Genomic DNA, 19,161 nt, shown 5'->3' on the forward strand with positions numbered 1-19,161 from the left:
GAACCTAAATCTTGAAGTGCCAAACAATTGTCTAAAAAAGTGCCCAAAACCAAATTAAACATTCTTCAGATAGAATTCTAAAAAAGGAAACAAACCCACCCTAAAATCTTTTCCATAATTTAAAGATGCTTTTTAGCTACTGCTCATCCAAGGGTTTCAGCGTATTTAGCGGTGCAGAAGCTTTTATCATGTCCCGTGGATGCAATTTGTGCAGCTGCAAAGTTGAAACATTTTGCATTTCTAGATAAGCCACTCAGTATGTTTTAATACCTGTTCATATTTTAGCGTTCTACTAAATGCCCTAAAGCTCTTCATTTTGTTGTTCCTTCCCATTAGACCTAGAAATGCTACTTTTAAAAGGTTTTGCTTCTTTTGTATCTGTTGCTCTCAATAGCTCAGCGTTGCCGTGGCCAATGGAGGAATCCACTCGGAATTCCAGTGCATCATCACACGCAAGTTCCTCAGTGTGGATCCTGATTTCCACCGCTTGGGTATTTTCGTATTTACTGAATTTTACATTTTTTAAAGAGTAACAAGAAGAAGCTCACAAAGTGGCTCATACTTTAGCTAGGTGTTTATACCACTCTTGGAATACTTCAGTGTTTTAATTCCATTCAGGACAGATCCTAGTCCAGACTAGACAGGCAGAAGCATGTTCATTCCCATCCATCTGATACTATTCTGTCATTTGATTTCAAAGTTAAACCACCACAATAAAAGGAATTTGGCTTCTCTGGAGACATATTGGGTGAGAAAAGCCCCCAAACCCTGTCCCTCTGCTAAGGCAGGGACTGGCAGGATAGGCAAAAATGGAAGCCAGGTGCTGGGAGTTTTAAAACCGGTTTTTGTAGGAAAGTGAGCAGAGATGGAGTGCAGGGAAGAGGAAATGCCATTACCAAATTTCTGTCTCTAACATTTATGTCTCTAACTCACCAGTCAGACAGCTGGAGTCGTGTCCCCATTTTCCTGTCACCAACAGCACTCCGAGGCAGACAGGGCGGACGCTTCCTTGGCACCACGGGAAATCCAACTGCTTGGGATAAACAGGACAAACAACAGGGTCACTTACAGTTGGGAAGTGTTGGCCATTATGTCTCAGGATAAAGGAGCCTGAGAAATTACTGGGTTTCTTATGAGAATGCTGGCAAGTATTTAACCATTTTTTACTTTTCTGAGTGAGAACTGACCCCATAACGAAAGAAGAAGCAAAATCCAATATTTAAAATAGCACGTATTAATTTTCCTCAGCTTTTTTACCTATGATGAGACATAGGAGATGAGGAAGGAGATCTGGAGCACAACACCCACCCTGAGTGGCCTAGGCATGTCCTGGTGCCCACTGTAGCACTGCCCCAGAACCACAGCCAGGACAGCTCTCCCCCATGCCCCTGGGTGAAGAAGGAGCTGGTAGCTTTCTCCTTCATTTGAACCATCCCACATTTCCCAGCTTTGCTTTTCCAAAGGCTGTTTTGGGCTTGGATCAGCCCACTGCTGCCCCATGTCCAGAGCTGTCCCAGCCACCGTTCCTGGGGCTCCAGCCCATGCCAGTCCTGCGCTCCTCACACTTCCTCAGCAGAGTCCAGCTCGAGTACCTGTGCTCATGGAGTCACAGTGGTGTAGTGGTGATGTCCCAGGGAAGGACTGAGTCCCCCCAGTGCCACCAAGGGCTGTGAGATCACAGCCTCTGCCACTGGTCCCAACAAAGCCTATAGGGACCCTTCTCCACATGCTGGAGCACACAGATTGTTTAGCCCCAGATTAGAAATTGCACAGGGAAGGAAGAGCACTGCACTGGTCATCAGTGAATAATTTCTGATGTTGTTTCCTATGGAGTTGTACAGCAGCCGTGCTCATCGCTGGGGTCCACGGTAAAGCAGTGCCCAGCAGCTCTAATCCTAATGGCAAAGAGCCCACGGGGGCAGAAGGGTCACCCCAAACCCCAAGGGACCCTTGTTGGCTTGTCTGAATGCCAGGTATTTTTATCAAGAGGCATTTTACCAGTTTCCTATAGGGAACCATCATTTCTCATCCGCAAATTAAAGAAATGGAAACTATTATCATTATATTGGCAAATCAGGGAGCAATGTGCTCCATACAGTTTCTGGAACCTCCCATGGTCCTGGAGAGGGGCAGAACCCCCTGCCAGTCCTGGGCACAGCCCTGGCATCACCACCAGAACTTTCCAAAGGCACAAAGAGGCACCAAATGCAGAGAAGGAAGCACAAACTGACTGCAAATATTTGGAAATAGGAATACAGAAAAATTATTGATGGAGCGCCATATTATATCATTGATTTTTAAACAAAACTCCCCATCGATGCTCCAGACCCACACTGAACATTTCAGAATCATTGATTTTAATGGGAAGTTCTGCCCCACAATCGATGGCACAGCACAGCCCAAAGTAAATTGCTTCTTAGTATCAATATTTTTTTGCCCAAGCTCATGCAAGGTGGAAAACCATCTCAAAGTGTGCAGCTTTTGTTTAGCCAGGTGAGGTCTGAGGGAGAGGTGAGGATGGCAGGTGATGGAGAAGGGAGTGGCTGAGGAGGAAAAGCTCTTTGGGGCTACCTCTCTCTGGCAGAAATGCCTTTGCATTAATAAGCAAGTGTCTTAATGATTTATTTAATTGTTATTTACAACGAGCTGGGGGCTGCCATCCCTGCTCAGGACAGCCAGTGGCCCCTGCAAGTGGCATCAGCTCAGCTGGGCTCTTCCTTCCCTCTCTTTGGCCCCAAACCTTTCTGCATGAATTCCTGATGGTTCAGGGAGAGTTCTCCTTCCCATGACTGAATGTCTAGACAAGCCAACAGAGCTACTTCAACACCTGCAAGTACAAAACATTTGAGGTTCCAAAATCCAGAGAAGTCCTCCTGAGCAGCTCCCTCCATTGGGAGACCCTGCTTGGCCCTGGGCTGCCAGGACAGTATCCAGTGGCAGCCACTCCAGCCCCTCTGCTAACAGGATGGGTGCCAAGGGACTGGAGGTGTACATAGGATTGGGAATACACGTTTCCTCTCTTTTTTTATACATTTTTGATCTGTGTTTTTGTTGCTTGCATCTCCTCAGTGAATGGTAGCGAGGCATGTGAAAACAAGCATTTGGCTACCAGACTTATTTGTGGACTAAGCCAAAAAACTAAGAGTTTGTGAAACAGAACTAACTGTGAATGGAGGCTGCAAAAACAGGGCAAATAGGAAAAAGCAGGTTTTCTGTAAATGAATGTGTCTTTATTTCAATGGTTCTACAGTTCCATGCCTGATGGAGTTGTTTTTGATTAAAAAAATATAAACTTAAAAAAAAAAAGAAAAAATGCCATAATTGTAATAAAGGTTTCATTAAGGGCCCTACTAAAAGCATTGCTTATTTTTGAATGGCTGATGTTCATAAAGGACCATGGCATCTCTCAGGTGAGCAGTGGGAAGGATGCTGCAAGCAGAGCTGCTTCAGCCTCACAGCCACAGAGAGAGAGCCTCGGGACAGGGCCTGGGAGCTGGGAGCAGGCTGTGTGTGCCCAGCCCGGGGCTGGAGCCTGGCTGCACAGCACACGAGCCCCAGCTCCCCTCGTGACTGTGCCACATCCTCATCGTGAGCATCAGGGTGGGGAGCTCTCAGTGTGACCCCGCGGTGTGACGTGCCTGCAGCATTGACTCGTGTGCCATAACCCCATAGTGAATGCATTGTTTTTAAATAAAACGGTTTCTTGTGCATTGGGAGTCTGTAAAACTCCACTGTCTCCGCTTCCTCCTTATTGCTATTTCCCAAACTCTCAGGGCCACTGATAGATTTTACTGGAAAACTTCAGCCGAGGAGTTGCCAAAGATGTTGCTTAATGCTCCCTATATTTCATTAGGCAGTGCAACAAGCTTGGTGTGATGGATCAAATTCTGCACTCCCGTGGAATATGCAAAGATAAAAAATGGGGGAATCTGGGCACTGATTGGCTCAGGGTATTTGCTCTTTAAGGTGAATTACATCCCCAGGAACATCTTACAGCCCACTGCTGTTACTTGTTCCAGGGGACTTGCTGCCTGCTTCAGCAGTGCAGTGTCCTCAGTGGCACCTGGCAGGAATTCTGCTGTGAGTTTTTAGGAGTTCACATGAACTCCCTGGATAGAGCCCCTCAAGATGGCAGGCCTGGGAGCAGAGCTATGCCAGATCCTCTGTCTGTGCTTCCCACCGCTAATACCCTCTACAGCTCACAGATCTATCCTTGAGACCATCCTGGCAGAGAGGCAGGGATTTACAGTTCTATAACTCAATTTGAGTATGGGGATGGGATAGAAAAAATCCTTTCCTTCCTCTCCCACTGGTAAATGTGAGGAAGGCTCTGCTGGCCATTGGTGCTGGAGGGTGCCAGTGGCCACCGAGGGTTGAACCCCCCAGCCCCATGGAGCTGTGCCTCCATCCCTGGGAAGGTGTCCTGAGGGGCTGAAGCTGCTTCCTCTGCAGAGAATGGGCTTGTGACAGCAGTTTCAAAATGCCAAAGAAAACATTTTGCAGTGTTTGTTTAAAAGCAAGTGAAAAAGGTACCTGCAGTCCCTGGCCAGCTGGTGAGGGCTGCCTTAGAGGAGAACTCCCTGTGCCTGTGCATGTCCTGCACTGAGGTGCTGCCCTGGAGTCATCCTTTTCTGCGTGGTTTGGGTCAGGTGCCAGGTGTGGGTGCTGCAGGACCACAGAGATGAACCCTAGAGAACAGAAAAGGAGAGGAATTAAAATTCATATTCCCAGGGAAGCCACCACCCGAACCAGAAGGATGCTGGGCAAGAAAGCTCAGCCAGGCCAGGTCCCACCCTGCCATCCCTGGACACCCCACCGCTGCCTCTTTCTGGGGAGCAAGGGCACCTGGCTGTGGCACTGGGAGCCCCCGGCTGCAGGCAGACAGGAGAAAGGAAAGATAACAAAGAAACTGCCTCCTCCCTCCCCCAAGAGCAGAGGGAAAGCCTCTGGCAAAGGCAGCCATGCAGGCAGGGAACACTGTCCTGCTGGGCAGACGAAGCTCGCTGGGCTGGAAGCAGCAGCAGCCACCCAGCTCCTGGCACTGCTCCTGCCCGCCGTGCCCAGCTGCCAGCTCGGCTGTGCCTCGTCCTGCCCGGTGACAAAGGACACCCAGCACCCCCCTGCCTCTGAGGGCAGGCACAGCCCCATCAGGATGGACCGTCCAGGGACTTCGGGTACACTGCACCATGCGTGGATATGTACACCTTGATTCCCAGGAGCATTCTGACGTGAATTCAGACATACACCAGAACTAGGCACTACGGTGTGTAACCAAACATCCTCAGGGGACACAGCCAGCAGGGGCAGGTTTGCAAAGAAAAGGTCAAAGGTCTGGTGAATTTGTTGGAGAAGGCAAGGCAAGGCAAGAGGAAAAGAGAGGAAAAGAGAGGAAAAGAGAGGAAAAGAGAGGAAAAGAGAGGAAAAGAGAGGAAAAGAGAGGAAAAGAGAGGACACAGACATGAGCACATCTGTGGTACCAGATTCCCATCCGGGTCTGCCCACACACCCTCCTCCTGCCTGCCCACAGAGGCACCTCCATCCGGAGTGCTGCACTCGCCTCTTTTCTCCCCCAAATCAACTGCAACTTTTGCCTTCCTTTAGGAAGGACAAAAAGATTTCACGCATAAGTTGCCCTGAACAAAGGCACCTCACGCCAGGGCTTTCTTTTCTGTGCTCCTTTCTTTTTCCTTCTTCACCACAAGCTGGCAGCGGGAGGAGTAGCTGGGGTGGGAGGATCTCCCCTTTATACCCCCCTGTTTAGTGCCAAAAAGCAGCTCAGAAAACACTGTGACCTCCACAGACGCTGTGATGGCAGCATGGAGAGAAATAGATCATTATCCTTTGGGATCCAATCCGTAGGAAAACTGGGTGCTGCTATACACAACCTGTTTGCAAGGAGATACCAGGTGCTCTGGAGAGTGGCCTGATGGTGGAGGTAACATTTCTCCCCATTTCCCCTCTTTTAGTTACTAGAAAGACCCAGTGGAGATGGGACTTCCACAAATACGGAGGGAGTTATCAGGGCCGAGATAAGGATGACACAAAACACAAGGATACGGCTTGCTGCTGCTAGTGATTAAAGGAGCAGGGAGAAGTAGTGAACTGCACAGCTGGGAGCAGCGGGCACAGCCCGACCCGATGTGCCTTGGCAAGGGTGTCCTGCATAGGCTGTGCCATAGCAGGCAAGTCCCCACTTGCCAGCTCCATGCCAGGGGATGCTGCCCCCTCAGGCACTGAGCCCACTGGGGCACTGCCCGCTGCTCCTCAGCTGTTCTCCCAGCTCCTTGTCCCTGCCCACAGAGCCAGCCCCATGCCCTGTGCCCTGCGGAGCTGTGCCGTAGCCCACAGAGCCAGCCCCAGCCCTGTGCCCTGCCCCTGCCAGCCGCGGGGCTGAGGGGCGGCCTGGGGAACCGGCCCTTTCCCGGGAAGAGGGGAGAACGTGAGGCCTGCCCGTGTGTGCACCGGTGAGCGGGACCCCACAGCCGTGTGCGAGCGAGGACACCGGGCTCCTGGTGTCACCGTCACCCCCGGGGCACCTACATCCACCACACCTTATTCATGAGCCCGAATTAAGGCAATTAATAACCAGTACCCAACAGCACAGATCGGCGCTGTACCTTGGCGCGCAGCGGCCCACAGGGAGGCAGCGCGGCCGGCTGAGTGCAGTACGGCCCCGGGAGCAGCCGGCCGCGGGACCGGGCGGCGCGGAGCCGCCCGCCGGGAGGAGAGCCGCGCGGCCGCCGCACAGCCAGCACCGCGGATGCTCGTGGCGGCGGTGCGGGAGGAGCCCCGGCCGATCCCGGCACCCCGCACGCCACAAAGGCCGCGGCACCTTCACCGGCCGCGGCGCTCCCTCGCGCCCCTGACGGAGGCCCCGCCCCCGGCGCTCAGCCCGCCAATGCTCCCGCGCGCCCCGCCTTTCCCGCGCTGCCCCGCCGCCCTCACGCCCTCACGCCCGCCCGCCCGCGGCACAGGCCCGGCCCCGCGGGCGCGGCCGGGGCGGGGCGGCCCCGGACAGCTCCCGCCGCCCGCAGACGGCGGCGGCGGCGGCGAGGCGAGGACATGGCGCGGGGCCGGCTCGGCGGGCCCGGCTGAGCCGCCGCTGCCCGCGGGGCGGGCGGCCCCGGGCCGCTGCGGCCGCCGCCCCGATGAGCGGATGAGGAGCGGGCGCGGCGGCCGGCGGTGCCTGGGCGGGGAACCGGGTGCGTGCGCCATGAACCCCGAGCTGGCGATGGAGCCGCTGGGCAGCCTGCACGGGGCGGCGGGGCACGAGCCGGAGCTGATGGGCAGCCCCAGCCCTCACCACGGCGGGCGCAGCGCGGGGCCGCTCCGGGTGCCGCCCCCCCCGCCGCCGCCGCCGCCGCCGCCGCACCAGGAGCTGCCCCCCGCCGCCCGGCCCGCCATGGTGCCCAGCATGGCCTCGCTGCTGGACGGCGCCGCCGAGTACCGGCCCGAGCTCTCCATCCCGCTGCACCACGCTATGAGCGTGCCCTGCGAGGCCTCGCCGCCCGGCATGGGCATGAGCGGCACCTACACCACGCTGACGCCGCTCCAGCCCCTGCCGCCCATCTCCGCCGTCTCCGACAAGTTCCACCACCCGCACGCCCACCCGCACGCCCACCACCATCACCACCACCACCACCAGCGCCTGCCGGGCAGCGCCGGCGGCGGCTTCGCCCTCATGCGGGACGAGCGCGGGCTGCCGGCCGTCAACAGCCTCTACGGGCCCTACAAGGAGGTGCCGGCCGTGGGGCAGAGCCTCTCGCCGCTGGGCAACGGGCTGGGCCCGCTCCCTGGCGCCCAGCAGGGCCTGCACGGCTACGGGCCGCCTGGCCACGACAAGATGCTGAGCCCCAACTTCGAGGCGCACGCGGCGATGCTGGCGCGGGGGGAGCAGCACCTGCCCCGGGGGCTGGGGACGCCTCCGGCCATGCTGCCGCCCCTGAACGGCGCGCACCACCCCGCGCCCCCCGGGCCGCCGCCGCCGCACGGCCCCGCGCTGCCCGCCGGCCGGGAGCGGCCGCCCCCCGCCGCCGGCCCGCAGGGGAGCGGCGCGGGGCAGCTGGAGGAGATCAACACCAAGGAGGTGGCACAAAGGATCACGGCGGAGCTGAAGCGCTACAGCATCCCGCAGGCCATCTTCGCCCAACGAGTGCTGTGCCGCTCCCAGGGGACCCTCTCGGACTTGCTGCGGAACCCCAAGCCTTGGAGTAAACTCAAGTCCGGCCGGGAAACGTTCCGCAGGATGTGGAAGTGGCTGCAGGAGCCGGAGTTCCAGAGGATGTCTGCCCTGCGGCTGGCAGGTAGGTGCAAGCCGGTGGCACGCGGGGAGCGGAGCGCGACCCTCGGAGCCGAGCGGCCGGTCCCGCAGTGCGTCCTGCGCCGGCACGGCCGCGTCCGCGCTCCGCCGTGAGCCACGGGGCTGTGCGGAGCCGGCCGCTCCCCGCCTCCCGCAGCGCCGGCACCGCGCAGCCCGGCTCTGTCCGGCGGGGCTGTGCGGGCCTCGGGGCCGGCGGAGGGACGCGCTCCGCTCCCGCTGCCGGGCGGCGGGGCCGGGGCCGCTCTCCAGGGCCGGGTGCTGAAGGTGCGCACTCCGCACCGCACCGCGCTCTCCGCGAGCATCCCTCCTGCCGGCGCCGGCGCTGCCGGGCGCAGCGGGGGAGTGCGGGCGGGGGCTCCGCGTCCCGGGACAGGCGGGGCCGGTGGGAGCGGCCGGGGGCCGGACCCCGCGCAGCCCCCGCGGCCCCGGCCCGGCCGCATTGTCCGCGGAGGGCGCGCGGGCGCCCCCTGGCGCGGCCGTGGAGCGCCGCAGCCCCCATTGTTCTGCGGGGGCCGCGGGGGGGCGGCGGGCAGCGACCCCCGGTACTGACCCCCCGGTACTGACCCCCCGGCGCTGACCCACCGGTGCCGACCCCCGGTACTGACAGGCCCGGTACTGGCTGGGGCCGCCTTCTCGCTCCCCGGAAACCGCAAGGCCGTGGACGTGGGTGTAGAAGGACACGGGGGGCTGTGGGACGGGCAGGCACGCGTGGGACACACCGTGGCATGGGGCCGGGGCCAGCGGCTGAGGCGCTCTGCTCTGACAGTGACAAAAATCGGGGGTATTTGAGCCACCGGGTCCGTCCTTCTTTTATTTCAATTGGTCCCGGCGCGGGCAGATTGTTTCCCACTGGGCAGGTACACAGCGGGCTGTTCCCAGGGCTGGCCCCTCTGCCGGCACACCCGGAGGGGTCTGGGGGGACACGGGGGTCTCTGCCGTGGGGAAATGGGCACAGAGAGTTCCTGCAGCTGCCGGGCGAGGCTGGGATGCGGCGGAGAGGGGCGAAGAGGAGCCGTGGATGATTGATGGCTTTAATCCCTGCCCGACCTCTAACCAGAGGTGCTGCGGGTTAAACACCCCCGGCCTGGGGGCTGCACAGTCCCCGCGGAGAGCGCTCGGGCTTTCCCGAGCTGCGGAAAACTGCGAGGCAGTCGCTGTGTGCTGCCCGTCGGGAGAGGGACGCTGATCCCCTCCTCGGCTCTAAGGCCGACTGCAAACTCCTCTCGTCCCTGCCAGCACCCGCGGGCAGCCGGCTCTTCTCTTTTCGCAGCCAAATGAAGGTGCCGAGCTCTGTCTGCGACAGACGAGTCACAGGGACAGAAGGGGTTTGCGTTTTTTTTTGCCGAGCACGCGGTGCTGCCGCCTTCTCAAACAAACGTGTATCGAGAGGGAAATCGATGCAGATAATGTTTAGAAGATTAAAAGAGCATTAATGCTGGCAACAGGAGCATCAACGCGTGGACCCAGTTTTCATTGATCTGGAATCTGAGCCGGCTCATTTCCAGTAACGTGGCTGGTGCTTTTCCTTCCCAGCACTGGTCCCGGGTGGGGGTTCCCCGTGAAGCCCTGCATATAGAGCAGAAAATCAGGAATCACAGCTACAGGCAGAGTTCTGCCTGTATAATTCTGGATCTCTGCTTTGCCAGTCTCCCTGAATGCCTCTGCCTCCAGGAATGAAGTTTGGAGAGAGTTCAGGTGCTGAGTGGCCACGGACTCCCCATGGAGCGGGAAAGACCTTTGCAAATTACCTTTCCCTTCAGGAAATCGATTATTTTAATTTTCTTTTATTACCACGTGTGAATATGCGGCCCCATTGCCTCAGTGCTTTCTTCTTCCCCTTTCTTTACTCGCTTGCTTAAATTGCTTAAATCCCTCTGAGCATGGGGAAAAAAGCCACAAGTATACCAGGTTTTTAAAAACAGAAAAGACCCACCAGCTATTTGCCCCATAGTGCTGGAAATTTTTCCCAAGCGGGGTGCAGATCTACTTTCCTTGAAGGGAAATCCCCCTCTCCCTGTGGGAGCAGAAACAATGTGGGGGTGCTTAGTATTTTTTCTTATTATAGAAGATATATAGTGTTGTCTGTTCTATTTAACCTAGTCTAATTTAATCTTGGTATTTCTGTGCTTATTGTCTCTTGTTGGGGGTCTTTGGGACTCCTGTGTCAGGGGACGGTGCTGGGGGTTTCTGTGCGGGAGGGTGCCGGCAGGACCCGCTGTGAGTGAGGAGTTCCATGGATGCTCTGGAGCTCTGAGCACCCTTTTGGGGTCCCAGAAACGCGCCTGGGAAGCGGCAAGTGCCCACCCGAGGACACCGTGCTGGGACACCAAAAAAAAAAGCGGCACAACGGTTTTGTCGCAGAGCCACTCCCGACAGCGGCATCATCCCGGGACCTCGTCCCCAAAACGGGCTGGTGGCCCCGGGGCAGCGGGGCTGCCCTCGGCACGGGGGAATCGGGGCTCCTGACCCTCCCTCCTGCCCTCCCTCCCCGCCGCGGGAAGGTGTCGGGAAAGCCCCGACGGACAATCCCGAAATTTCTGCGGGGTCAGCAGAGCGCTCCGCCGCCGCCTGTTTACCTTCTGCGGTGCCTTGCTGATGATTAAACACTTTTGTACCGGAGCACCATCCGTGGTTCATTAGCGCGGAAGTGCCCGATCCCCGCTCCGTGCTCAGAGCTGTCAGTACCACGGAGAGCGGCGGGCAGGGATGGGAGCAGGGACGGAGGGGAAGGGAGGCAGGGACAGGCGGTGGCCGCGGGCCGTCCCTGGCCCGGGCAGCCGTGGGTGACAGCACCAGGAGGAGGTGGCTCTGAGCCCCTGCACTCCCAAGTGCCCCAGGGCAAGGAGAGGGGTGAGGAGTGACCCATCTTCTGCTTCTTTGTGCCCTACCAAGTTATTTCTTCCCTGGATTTTGAAACTGTTTTGTTGTCTGTATCCCCAGCTAAAAATTGAGGCATGATAACATCTGTATCAGGCACGTTACCTATTTATAAAGCTATTTCTTAGCGTTGAACTAAATATACAGGTATGTAAAGGTTCTTTGAAAGGTGCTTAGTGCCTTGAAATATTGGTGCTTTCTTCAGCTATAGATTAGTGGTTGTGTTTGAACAATCCATGCGGTAAATTGTGGTGCTGGCTGATAAATTATATTTCTCATCTACCAACTTTTCGAAATAATACCCCGCCCCAGCTCTTTGTTCCACATCATTTCTGAAGGCGTTTCTGCCACAGAGAAATCTGGATCCTGTTTTTGAGAAGCGAATGAGTTTTTTCCGTTTCTTGATTGTTCGGTGAATTCTGAGTACATTTTGGGTTAAATGCATTTCTATATTTCACCCCTACTTTTCAAAATAAACAATTAATTGGTCATCATGTTACTCACTCTGAAGCTGTTCTTCACTATTTCCTTATAAGATTTCCCCCCCAGCATCTCTCTTTTTTTTTTTTTCCTGTATCTCTTGCCCATCAGGATTTGGACTGAAATATCCCAAACTCAAGTATTCCTCTATAGCTGAAAATTGCCACAATTTATTTGTGGTGAGGAATGCATAGAGGGGAGGACATTTTTCCCAAAAGGCTAATTTCCCAGGAACTGGTGTTGGTTCTTCCCACACTCTGTATGGGTGGTTTTGCTCTGCCCTGTGGCCCCGGCTGCTCATCCTTGGTGCTCCTCCCTGGTATTATTCCCAGAACCTTGTCCTGGATGTTGCTGCCATCCAGCAGCTGCAAGAGCTTTTCCTTCCCTTCCAATTAGCCATTCCTGGGAGATGACAAGCTTCCTGCAGTACCCAACACGGCTGTGCTGAGCCTCTGAGCACTAAAGGCAGCAGACTCCTCTCATCAGGGCAGCTCCCCTGGAGCTGCCTGCAGAGTGCAAACGGGGCTCTGCAGGTGTGCAGAGAATGGATCTCAGAGGGAAAGCAGGGCTGAAAGGGACTGCAGACATCACTTGTCCTGACAACCTGTCTCTTTCTTCAGGAATCTCCAGAGGGGGATTTTTTACCAGCGATCTCTTCCAAGCTTACAGGTACAAAAAACCCCTTAATGACTGGTCTTAATCTCACTTTTTGTCTTTTAAATCCTTTGCTTCTCATCTTATCCCCACTAGACACAGCAAAAAAAGAGCACTCCCTTCCTTCTGATAGCGATCTGTTTGTGTTTAAGGCTCCTATCTTGTCTGCTGCGTTCTCTGGAAAAAGCCCATCATACCTGGGCGATGAATATGCAGGGAAAGCACTGTATCCAACGGGACAGATAATGCATCTCTTTTTCCAAGGTAAAAGATTTTGTATCCAGCTCTATCAATCTTGCAGACTTTTGCATAAAAGGCTCTCTGATTTATAGAGGGGTTTGCACACAGAAGTCATACCAGCCAGACTAATCTCAAATGGGTCCAGTGATAACATCAGCCAGACAACTCGCTGATGGCAGAGAGAAATGCAATCAAAAAAGAAATTGGTGTGTTTTGGAGTTGTTTGGGGGTTTTGAGCTATAAAATCATACTGCTCCATGGTGAAAAAAGGGACTCAAACCACTGGTAAATGCTGCACAGAGGAATTATTAGACAAGCGATAGAGGCTGGCAGGTTCCCAAAACGCAAATTGTCTCCAAGACCAAAATATCTCTCAGTAAGCAGGGAACATATTTATGAGCAGCGGTGATTTTCCAGCAGTTCTCATCCCCTCATAATGGGATGGGAGCACGGGGCCCATGCCCAGGCATTAAGCTTTGGCAAGCAGCACTGAGCTGCAGGAGGAAGAGCAGAGGAAGTCTTCCTCGGAGAGCTTCCCACACACCTTCTTCTCCATGTTCCCTCTCCCCAGGGCTCGTCCTGCCCTCTCCTTCCCACGGGTATGGGGGGATCCATGGCCCCTCTCCTCTCCCTTCCTCACCTCCACCTCTCTGGAGCCCAGCAGGAGGGACCCTCTCCTGCTAAAGCTGAGCTTTCCTAAGCCCCTGGCAAGAAGGAATTGGGAAGCAGAGTGTGTAGAGAAACAGAGCTGCTCTGGCTTTGTGTTCAGCCAAAGTGCAAGGAGAGTTTGGAGGGCAGCACAGGGCTGGATTTCCCAGATAACCTGGCACAGCTTAGCTCCTGTCCTCTCCTGTTCTTCCTAATTCCGCTATTGATAACAGGCAGTAAAAGGAAATACTCATGTCCTGCTTGTGCCAGGGGTCAAAACTGAAAACAGGAGCATGCAGCAAGGATTCACTAGATCAGTCCTTCCCCTTGCAGTAAGATTTCATGCTCTTACCCAGCCCAGCTTTAAATTCCCAGCCCTTTCTTGGAAAAGATGCCCAGAGTCCTTGCCTTTCTCCACAGGAGAAGGCCATAGCTGTGTTTGGTACTTTCCAAAGTGCTGGCACATCACTTGTGTTTGAGATGCTGCTCCAACAGGCAGAGCACTCAGCGTGGGGAAGACCTGGCTTCATCCCTGTGCTCTGACAAGGGGCATTTAAATCCTTGTCACTGTAAAGTGTTATAATTCAGCTGGAAACTATTTTGGAATTCAAAAGGGAGAATCTCCACAACAAGAGGAAGCGTAAATCTCCCAGGTGTTGGACATGAAGGACTCTGTGAGTGCAGCTGGAAGGATCCAGAGCTGTGCTGTGCTGGAAGGTTCCAGTGGTACCCAGAGGCTCCTGTCAGAGATCCTGTGCTGAGGTGGGTGCTGCAGCACTGCAGGGAGGAAGCAGAATTTACAGCCCAATTCCAGCCATCCAGCAGATTTACAGGAGATCGGAGACAAACAACCTGAGAGCTGTGGCATGCCAGGAAGAAAAAGAAAGGAGCCATGTCCCCAAAAACATTCATCTTTTCTTCTCAGAGAGCTGCAGGATGCAGGGCCTGGAGGGGGGCAGCATTCCCTGGGATTGTGACAGGATTGAGAAGGAAAAATCAGGTGGGGCACCAAGAAAACACCTTCCTGGGAACAGCCAGGCTGTGAGGCTCTTTTACAGAGCATTGCAGGAGTCCCTGGATCTCCAAACGGGGAGCACCTCACCATTGCAATGGATGAGCCAGCAGATCTTCTCTGGAAGAACAGAATTAACTTTGTGCTACACATGCAATCTGTTTTTCTGGATAAATGCCATCAAGGGCATTCCTAGGGTTTCAAAAATTAGGAGTTTGGTGTGTGTGTGTGTGTGTGTGTGTGTGTGTGTGTGTGTGTGTGCAGCAGCTGGGATGAGCAGCCCTGGCTGCCCACCCCGACAATGTGATTATTTGCATCTTCATTCTGATTGCTCCTTGTTCCGTAATGATTTTGTACACAGCGGAGTACTTAACCTAATTTGTATTGATCTCAATCGCTCTCGTTCGTGCATACTTAATTCAGAGAGGTAATCAAATTGATTTCTGAGGCCTAGTTTTTAAGAGATTGTAGTAACAGGGATATACAAGGGGTTGCTTTAAGTGAATCACAGCAAAAGAAAAGCATTTTAAATCTTTAGAAAATGGTTTGATGGTCATTTCATTGTGTTCAGTATTACCAGAGTAATTACATTTCCCTCACATGATTCCTCTCCAAAATCGAATAGAGGAGCAGTTTTAGTTCCATCAGACAGATAACTGGGTTTGGGTGACTTTGCACCCACACAAACCACATAGGCAGGGTCAATATTCACGGTTTGTCCTTAGGAACAATGGATTAAGGGAATCTTGCTCTCTGCTTGGCTCCTTTTTAGCACCTGCTCTTTGTTTCCTGGCTGCAGAGTCACTTTTGCCATGAGTAAAACCATCCAGAGCCAGAGAGGCACAGGAGCTGTGCTGGTGATGTTTCTAATGTCCCAAGTGGCTCTGCTTCTCCTGGGGCTGCTGAGCCACTGCTCCAGCCCCTGGGACCCCTCCCTGGGCTCTTCCTCCTTCTGATGCTGGTGACCTTCGTGTTCTCCTCTGTCTCCCTCCTGGTAGGAGCCGAGGGATGCCTTGGAGCATCCTCGCACCCTGAGAGCTCAGAGGGTGGGGTTGAGCTGAGCACTTCTGGATGTTTTTCAGGATTTGTGGCAGTTTGGAATGCCTGGGCTGGCTGGGTTCCTCTCATGCCTGGAAGAAAATGGAAAATCGGAGTCGTTGTTGCAGAAAATCAGACAAATGAACTCTTAATAGGGAAATGCAGTGTGATGACACTTAGGGTGTCACAGCACAGCCTCGGTTCCCTGCACCCTCTTAACGCCCTTCAAGGCGTGGGGCTCCACTAAGGGAGGCAGCACTGACCCCAATTCTGAGCAGTTCCTATATTGTTTCTATCAAAGAGCATCTTTAACCCAATGCAGGAGAAAATTTTTTTGTTTATTTTTATGCTTATATTTTTTCCATAGTTGCGTCTTTCAGTTCTTGCTGGTTGTCCATTTTCTTCCACCGCAGCTAATAAATCAAATTGTGCTTAGAATCCAGATGGTCTCTTCCTTTCCCCCTGCTGTTAAAACCTTCCTCTGTCTTCCCAGAAAATCACTTGATTTTATTAGAGTGCTCACCCCATTTTTCTCTGCTGAGAGATGCACGTCAGGTGCAGCGTTTGCCTTTGTGGGGCCTTTTCAAGAGCAAACTCCACAGTTCAAGGAAAGTATTTACTGAATGCATCAAAAAGCACATACCTCTGCATTATTTATTATCAGATACCAATAACTGGAAAACGCAGAGTATCTCAGGACATAAATTAGTGATGGTAGGAAACACTCCACTCGTCCCAGTGTCCCGGAACCGATTAGAAGCTGCAGCAAAGATGCTGGTGCTCATCATGTCCCCAGCACCAGGGACATCGCCACGTGGATTCTGGACACGTGGCCAAGTAAACCCAGCTTAAAATCTGCTTTTTCAGCTCAGCTGGATGTTATCTCTGCATGTCAGAGAACCCAAATTCTTCCCTCCTGCTGCCTCCGAGATAATGGCCTCAGAGAGGTGAGTCTGACCATTGGGACACAGGTGCAGGCTCACCTTGATGCCTCAGGAGCATCCGTGCTGCTTCCTGTTGCCCTGGCTCCCAGCCAGAGCCCAGTGCTGGTGGCAAGCTCTGGGAGAGCTGTGCTGGGAACATTCACCCACAGTCCCTGTCAGGTTTCAGCCCAAATCCCAGGCCGTCCTTCTCTTGTGCTTTGGGGTATTTTGAGGTCTGACCTTCACCTCCCTCCCAGGGGGGAGCCACTGGAATTTGGCAGCTGAGAGGGGTCAGGGTCAGCAACCAAACACTTCAGTTTCCTGCAGAAATGCTGTCCCTGCAGGGAAGGAGGCAGTCAGTGCCACAGTGCCTGGGCCAGGCTCCACACAGGTACAGCCCTGACTGGGTTAATTACAGACATTTCCACAGTCTGACTTTTACTTTTGGGGCAGCTTCATTTCACATTCCAGACCTACAGAATTATTTAACAGGGCTGCTTAAAACCCTCCCACTTATCAATTCTCTGGGCTCATTTTGTCCCAGCACATTACCTAACCATGTCAGCATATGGATTTTCTCTCTGCGCCCAGTGCAGACAGCCTGGGCAGGCTATTTTTAAGTGTGGGTGTGCTCCGGCAGCGGTATTGGTTTCAGCACTTGCTGTTCTCTCTCTGCTAATAAATACAGAGCAGCTATTAATACGAATGGGTTTTAGGATCCATTAGCATGGCTCAGCGATGGTCCAGCACTGCTGCCCTGCCTGACCTGGGTGCTTCTGCCTGGCTTCCCCCTCGGGACATGCCGCGGGAAGGAGGACAGGCAAGGGAGTGGTGTCCTGGGGTGGTGGCACTGCAGGTGTCAAGTGGCAGGGGAGGAGCAGGGCAGGGCCAGGTGAGCCAGTGCCTGACCCCTGTGCTGGCAGCCAAGCAGTTCCATGGTGGTTTTTCGCCTCGGTGGTCCCACAAGGTTGCTGCTACCTGAGCTTTGACTGGGGTTTGCTTTGGGCTGCTTAAAGGGACAGAAGTTGCAGACAACTTATTCCTGGCTGTTGAGAGGTACTGGGGTTGTAAAAGCAATGCAGACCACTGGATTCCTCTGGGAGCCCTCCGGCCCCATGTGCCAGAGTGGTGCCAGCTCAGCTGGCGACACTTGCCCCCACCGTGTGACAGTGCCTGCCGCCGGGGCGGCTGGCGGGGTCTGTGGGCACCACCCTGACGCTTTCTCTCTGTCTCTGCCACCCCCTCCCAGCCTGCAAACGCAAAGAGCAAGAGCCCAACAAAGAGCGGAACAACTCCCAGAAGAAATCCCGCCTTGTTTTCACGGACCTCCAGCGCCGAACGCTTTTCGCCATCTTCAAGGAGAACAAGCGTCCCTCCAAAGAAATGCAGATCACCATCTCGCAGCAGCTGGGCCTGGAGCTCACCACCGTCAGCAACTTCTTCATGAACGCCCGCCGGCGCAGCCTGGAGAAGTGGCAGGACGACCTGAGCTCCGGGGGCTCCTCCTCAGCCCCCAGCACCTGCAGCAAGGCGTGAGGGGCGCGGCACGGCCGGCCTGGCGCAGAGAGAGCGGCTCCCAGCACGGCCCCTCGCCCGTGACCTAAAGCACAATCCCCCCGCACGCACCCCCAGCCCAGCGGTTCCCCGGGACATCCCCATGGCTTCTCGTCAGGCTCCACGTCCACCTCTCTCCACACAACGCTCAGGACAGGCGAAGCAGCTCTGAAACGGAGGGGAGTCGTCCTCGAGGCAGGTTTCCCCCGAGCTCCAGGTTTCCGTGGCCGGCGCCTGCCGTGTGCTGGCCACACCACCCTGCGGCCACACGACAACGGAGCACAAAGTCGGATACTAGAAACCCCAGGCCCTCTTTTTAAACTCAGGCACGGTTTTGTTAAGTGTTTTAGGGCAAAAAAAAAATCAGATTTAAGGGTTTTGTTTGTTTGTTTTTTGGTTTAATTGAATCAGCTTGTTCTTGGATCAGAAAAGTTCGGTTCTCTTGAGCTCCAAGTATCAAGCACAAAGCTGGTAGCTACAGCCATGGTCCATGGGCTGCCCAGGGTGGCTGTGCCAGCTGCAGCCTCACATCCCAGGAACACCCAGAGACGGCTCGAGCCTCAAGCACAGCTGGCAGTTCCTCACAAGCTCTGTGTTTGTACCTAATGCACACTCAGGAGGTCGATGGAACTGCTGCAGTTCATGGAGCAAACACAGTGTTTTGGAAGATCTAGATTAATTTGCATTATTACATCCTTTTTAGTTTCTGGGAATCTGGTTTCTGCTCATCAACGGCTGTTACTGACACCCTGTTAGCGTTCAGTGTATTTTTTTCCACTTTCTCAGTATTTTATGGTACTTTCAGGCAGGAAAAGAAACAGAAACAAGCCCTTCGGATGCCACTGACCGTTTCAGATGTGCCGCGTTTCGCTCTATAGCATCCCTAAGTTCCTTTTCCCTGCCAGCTCCCCGAGCCGGCAGGAACACAGCACACCAAAGAGACAGGATTTCTGCAAGCCAAAGATGTTTATACCTTGCCATTTCTCTTAGTCGTGGCTGGTGCGGGTGGTTGGCTGGCGCTGGGGAAGCCTGGCAAGCTCCAAGCCCTCTCTGCAGCTGCAGGAGCCGCCCTGGCGGCGGCGGGGCGGCCGCTGGCTGCTGACCGGCCTGGCACGGCCGTGCTCTGCTACAGACACTTGAGACTTTTTATATGTACTACTTAATCGAAACCAAAGAAACGTTTTCTGCACCTACTTCTTCTGCAACAAACTGTTCCATTGAAAGATAGAATAAAAACTAAAAAAAAAAAAAAACACAAAAAAAACCCAAGGAAGCATGTCAGGAAGCAAACGAGTCCCACACTGTGTTCTACAGACATCTTGGACGTTTTCGGAAGCAGATCTCAAAGAAAGGGTTGACAAGAATGAGAACAAAGCAAAGCCAGTACAATTGCTGCTTCATTTGACAACTCAAGT

General features: G+C 54.5%; 1 protein-coding gene across 2 annotated transcripts; it reads left to right on the forward strand.

Annotated features, from left to right (window-relative positions):
* Positions 1–7,156: 7,156 nt before the first annotated feature.
* ONECUT2 (one cut homeobox 2) lies at positions 7,157–17,728 on the forward strand. 2 transcript variants are annotated; one of them, XM_062513595.1, is made up of 3 exons: positions 7,214–7,318; positions 7,379–8,303; positions 17,442–17,728. In XM_062513595.1, exons 1-3 carry the CDS (start codon positions 7,214–7,216, stop codon positions 17,726–17,728), a joined length of 1,317 nt encoding a protein of 438 aa, XP_062369579.1. The 2 variants fall into 2 exon arrangements, with proteins under 2 accessions (XP_062369578.1, XP_062369579.1); XM_062513594.1 differs by having other exon boundaries at positions 7,157–8,303.
* The last annotated feature ends 1,433 nt before the right edge of the window (positions 17,729–19,161 follow it).

This window comes from Cinclus cinclus, chromosome Z, assembly GCF_963662255.1.
Source record: "Cinclus cinclus chromosome Z, bCinCin1.1, whole genome shotgun sequence".
NCBI lineage: Eukaryota > Metazoa > Chordata > Aves > Passeriformes > Cinclidae > Cinclus > Cinclus cinclus.

What these genes read in the sequence shown, in the direction of transcription:
- ONECUT2 (XM_062513594.1), top strand. Translation starts at nt 7,157, where the DNA reads ATGAGGAGCGGGCGCGGCGGCCGGCGGTGCCTGGGCGGGGAACCGGGT. An exon ending in GTCTGCCCTGCGGCTGGCAG is followed by an intron (nt 8,304 to 17,441) that starts GTAGGTGCAAGC and finishes ACCCCCTCCCAG; the next exon opens with CCTGCAAACGCAAAGAGCAA.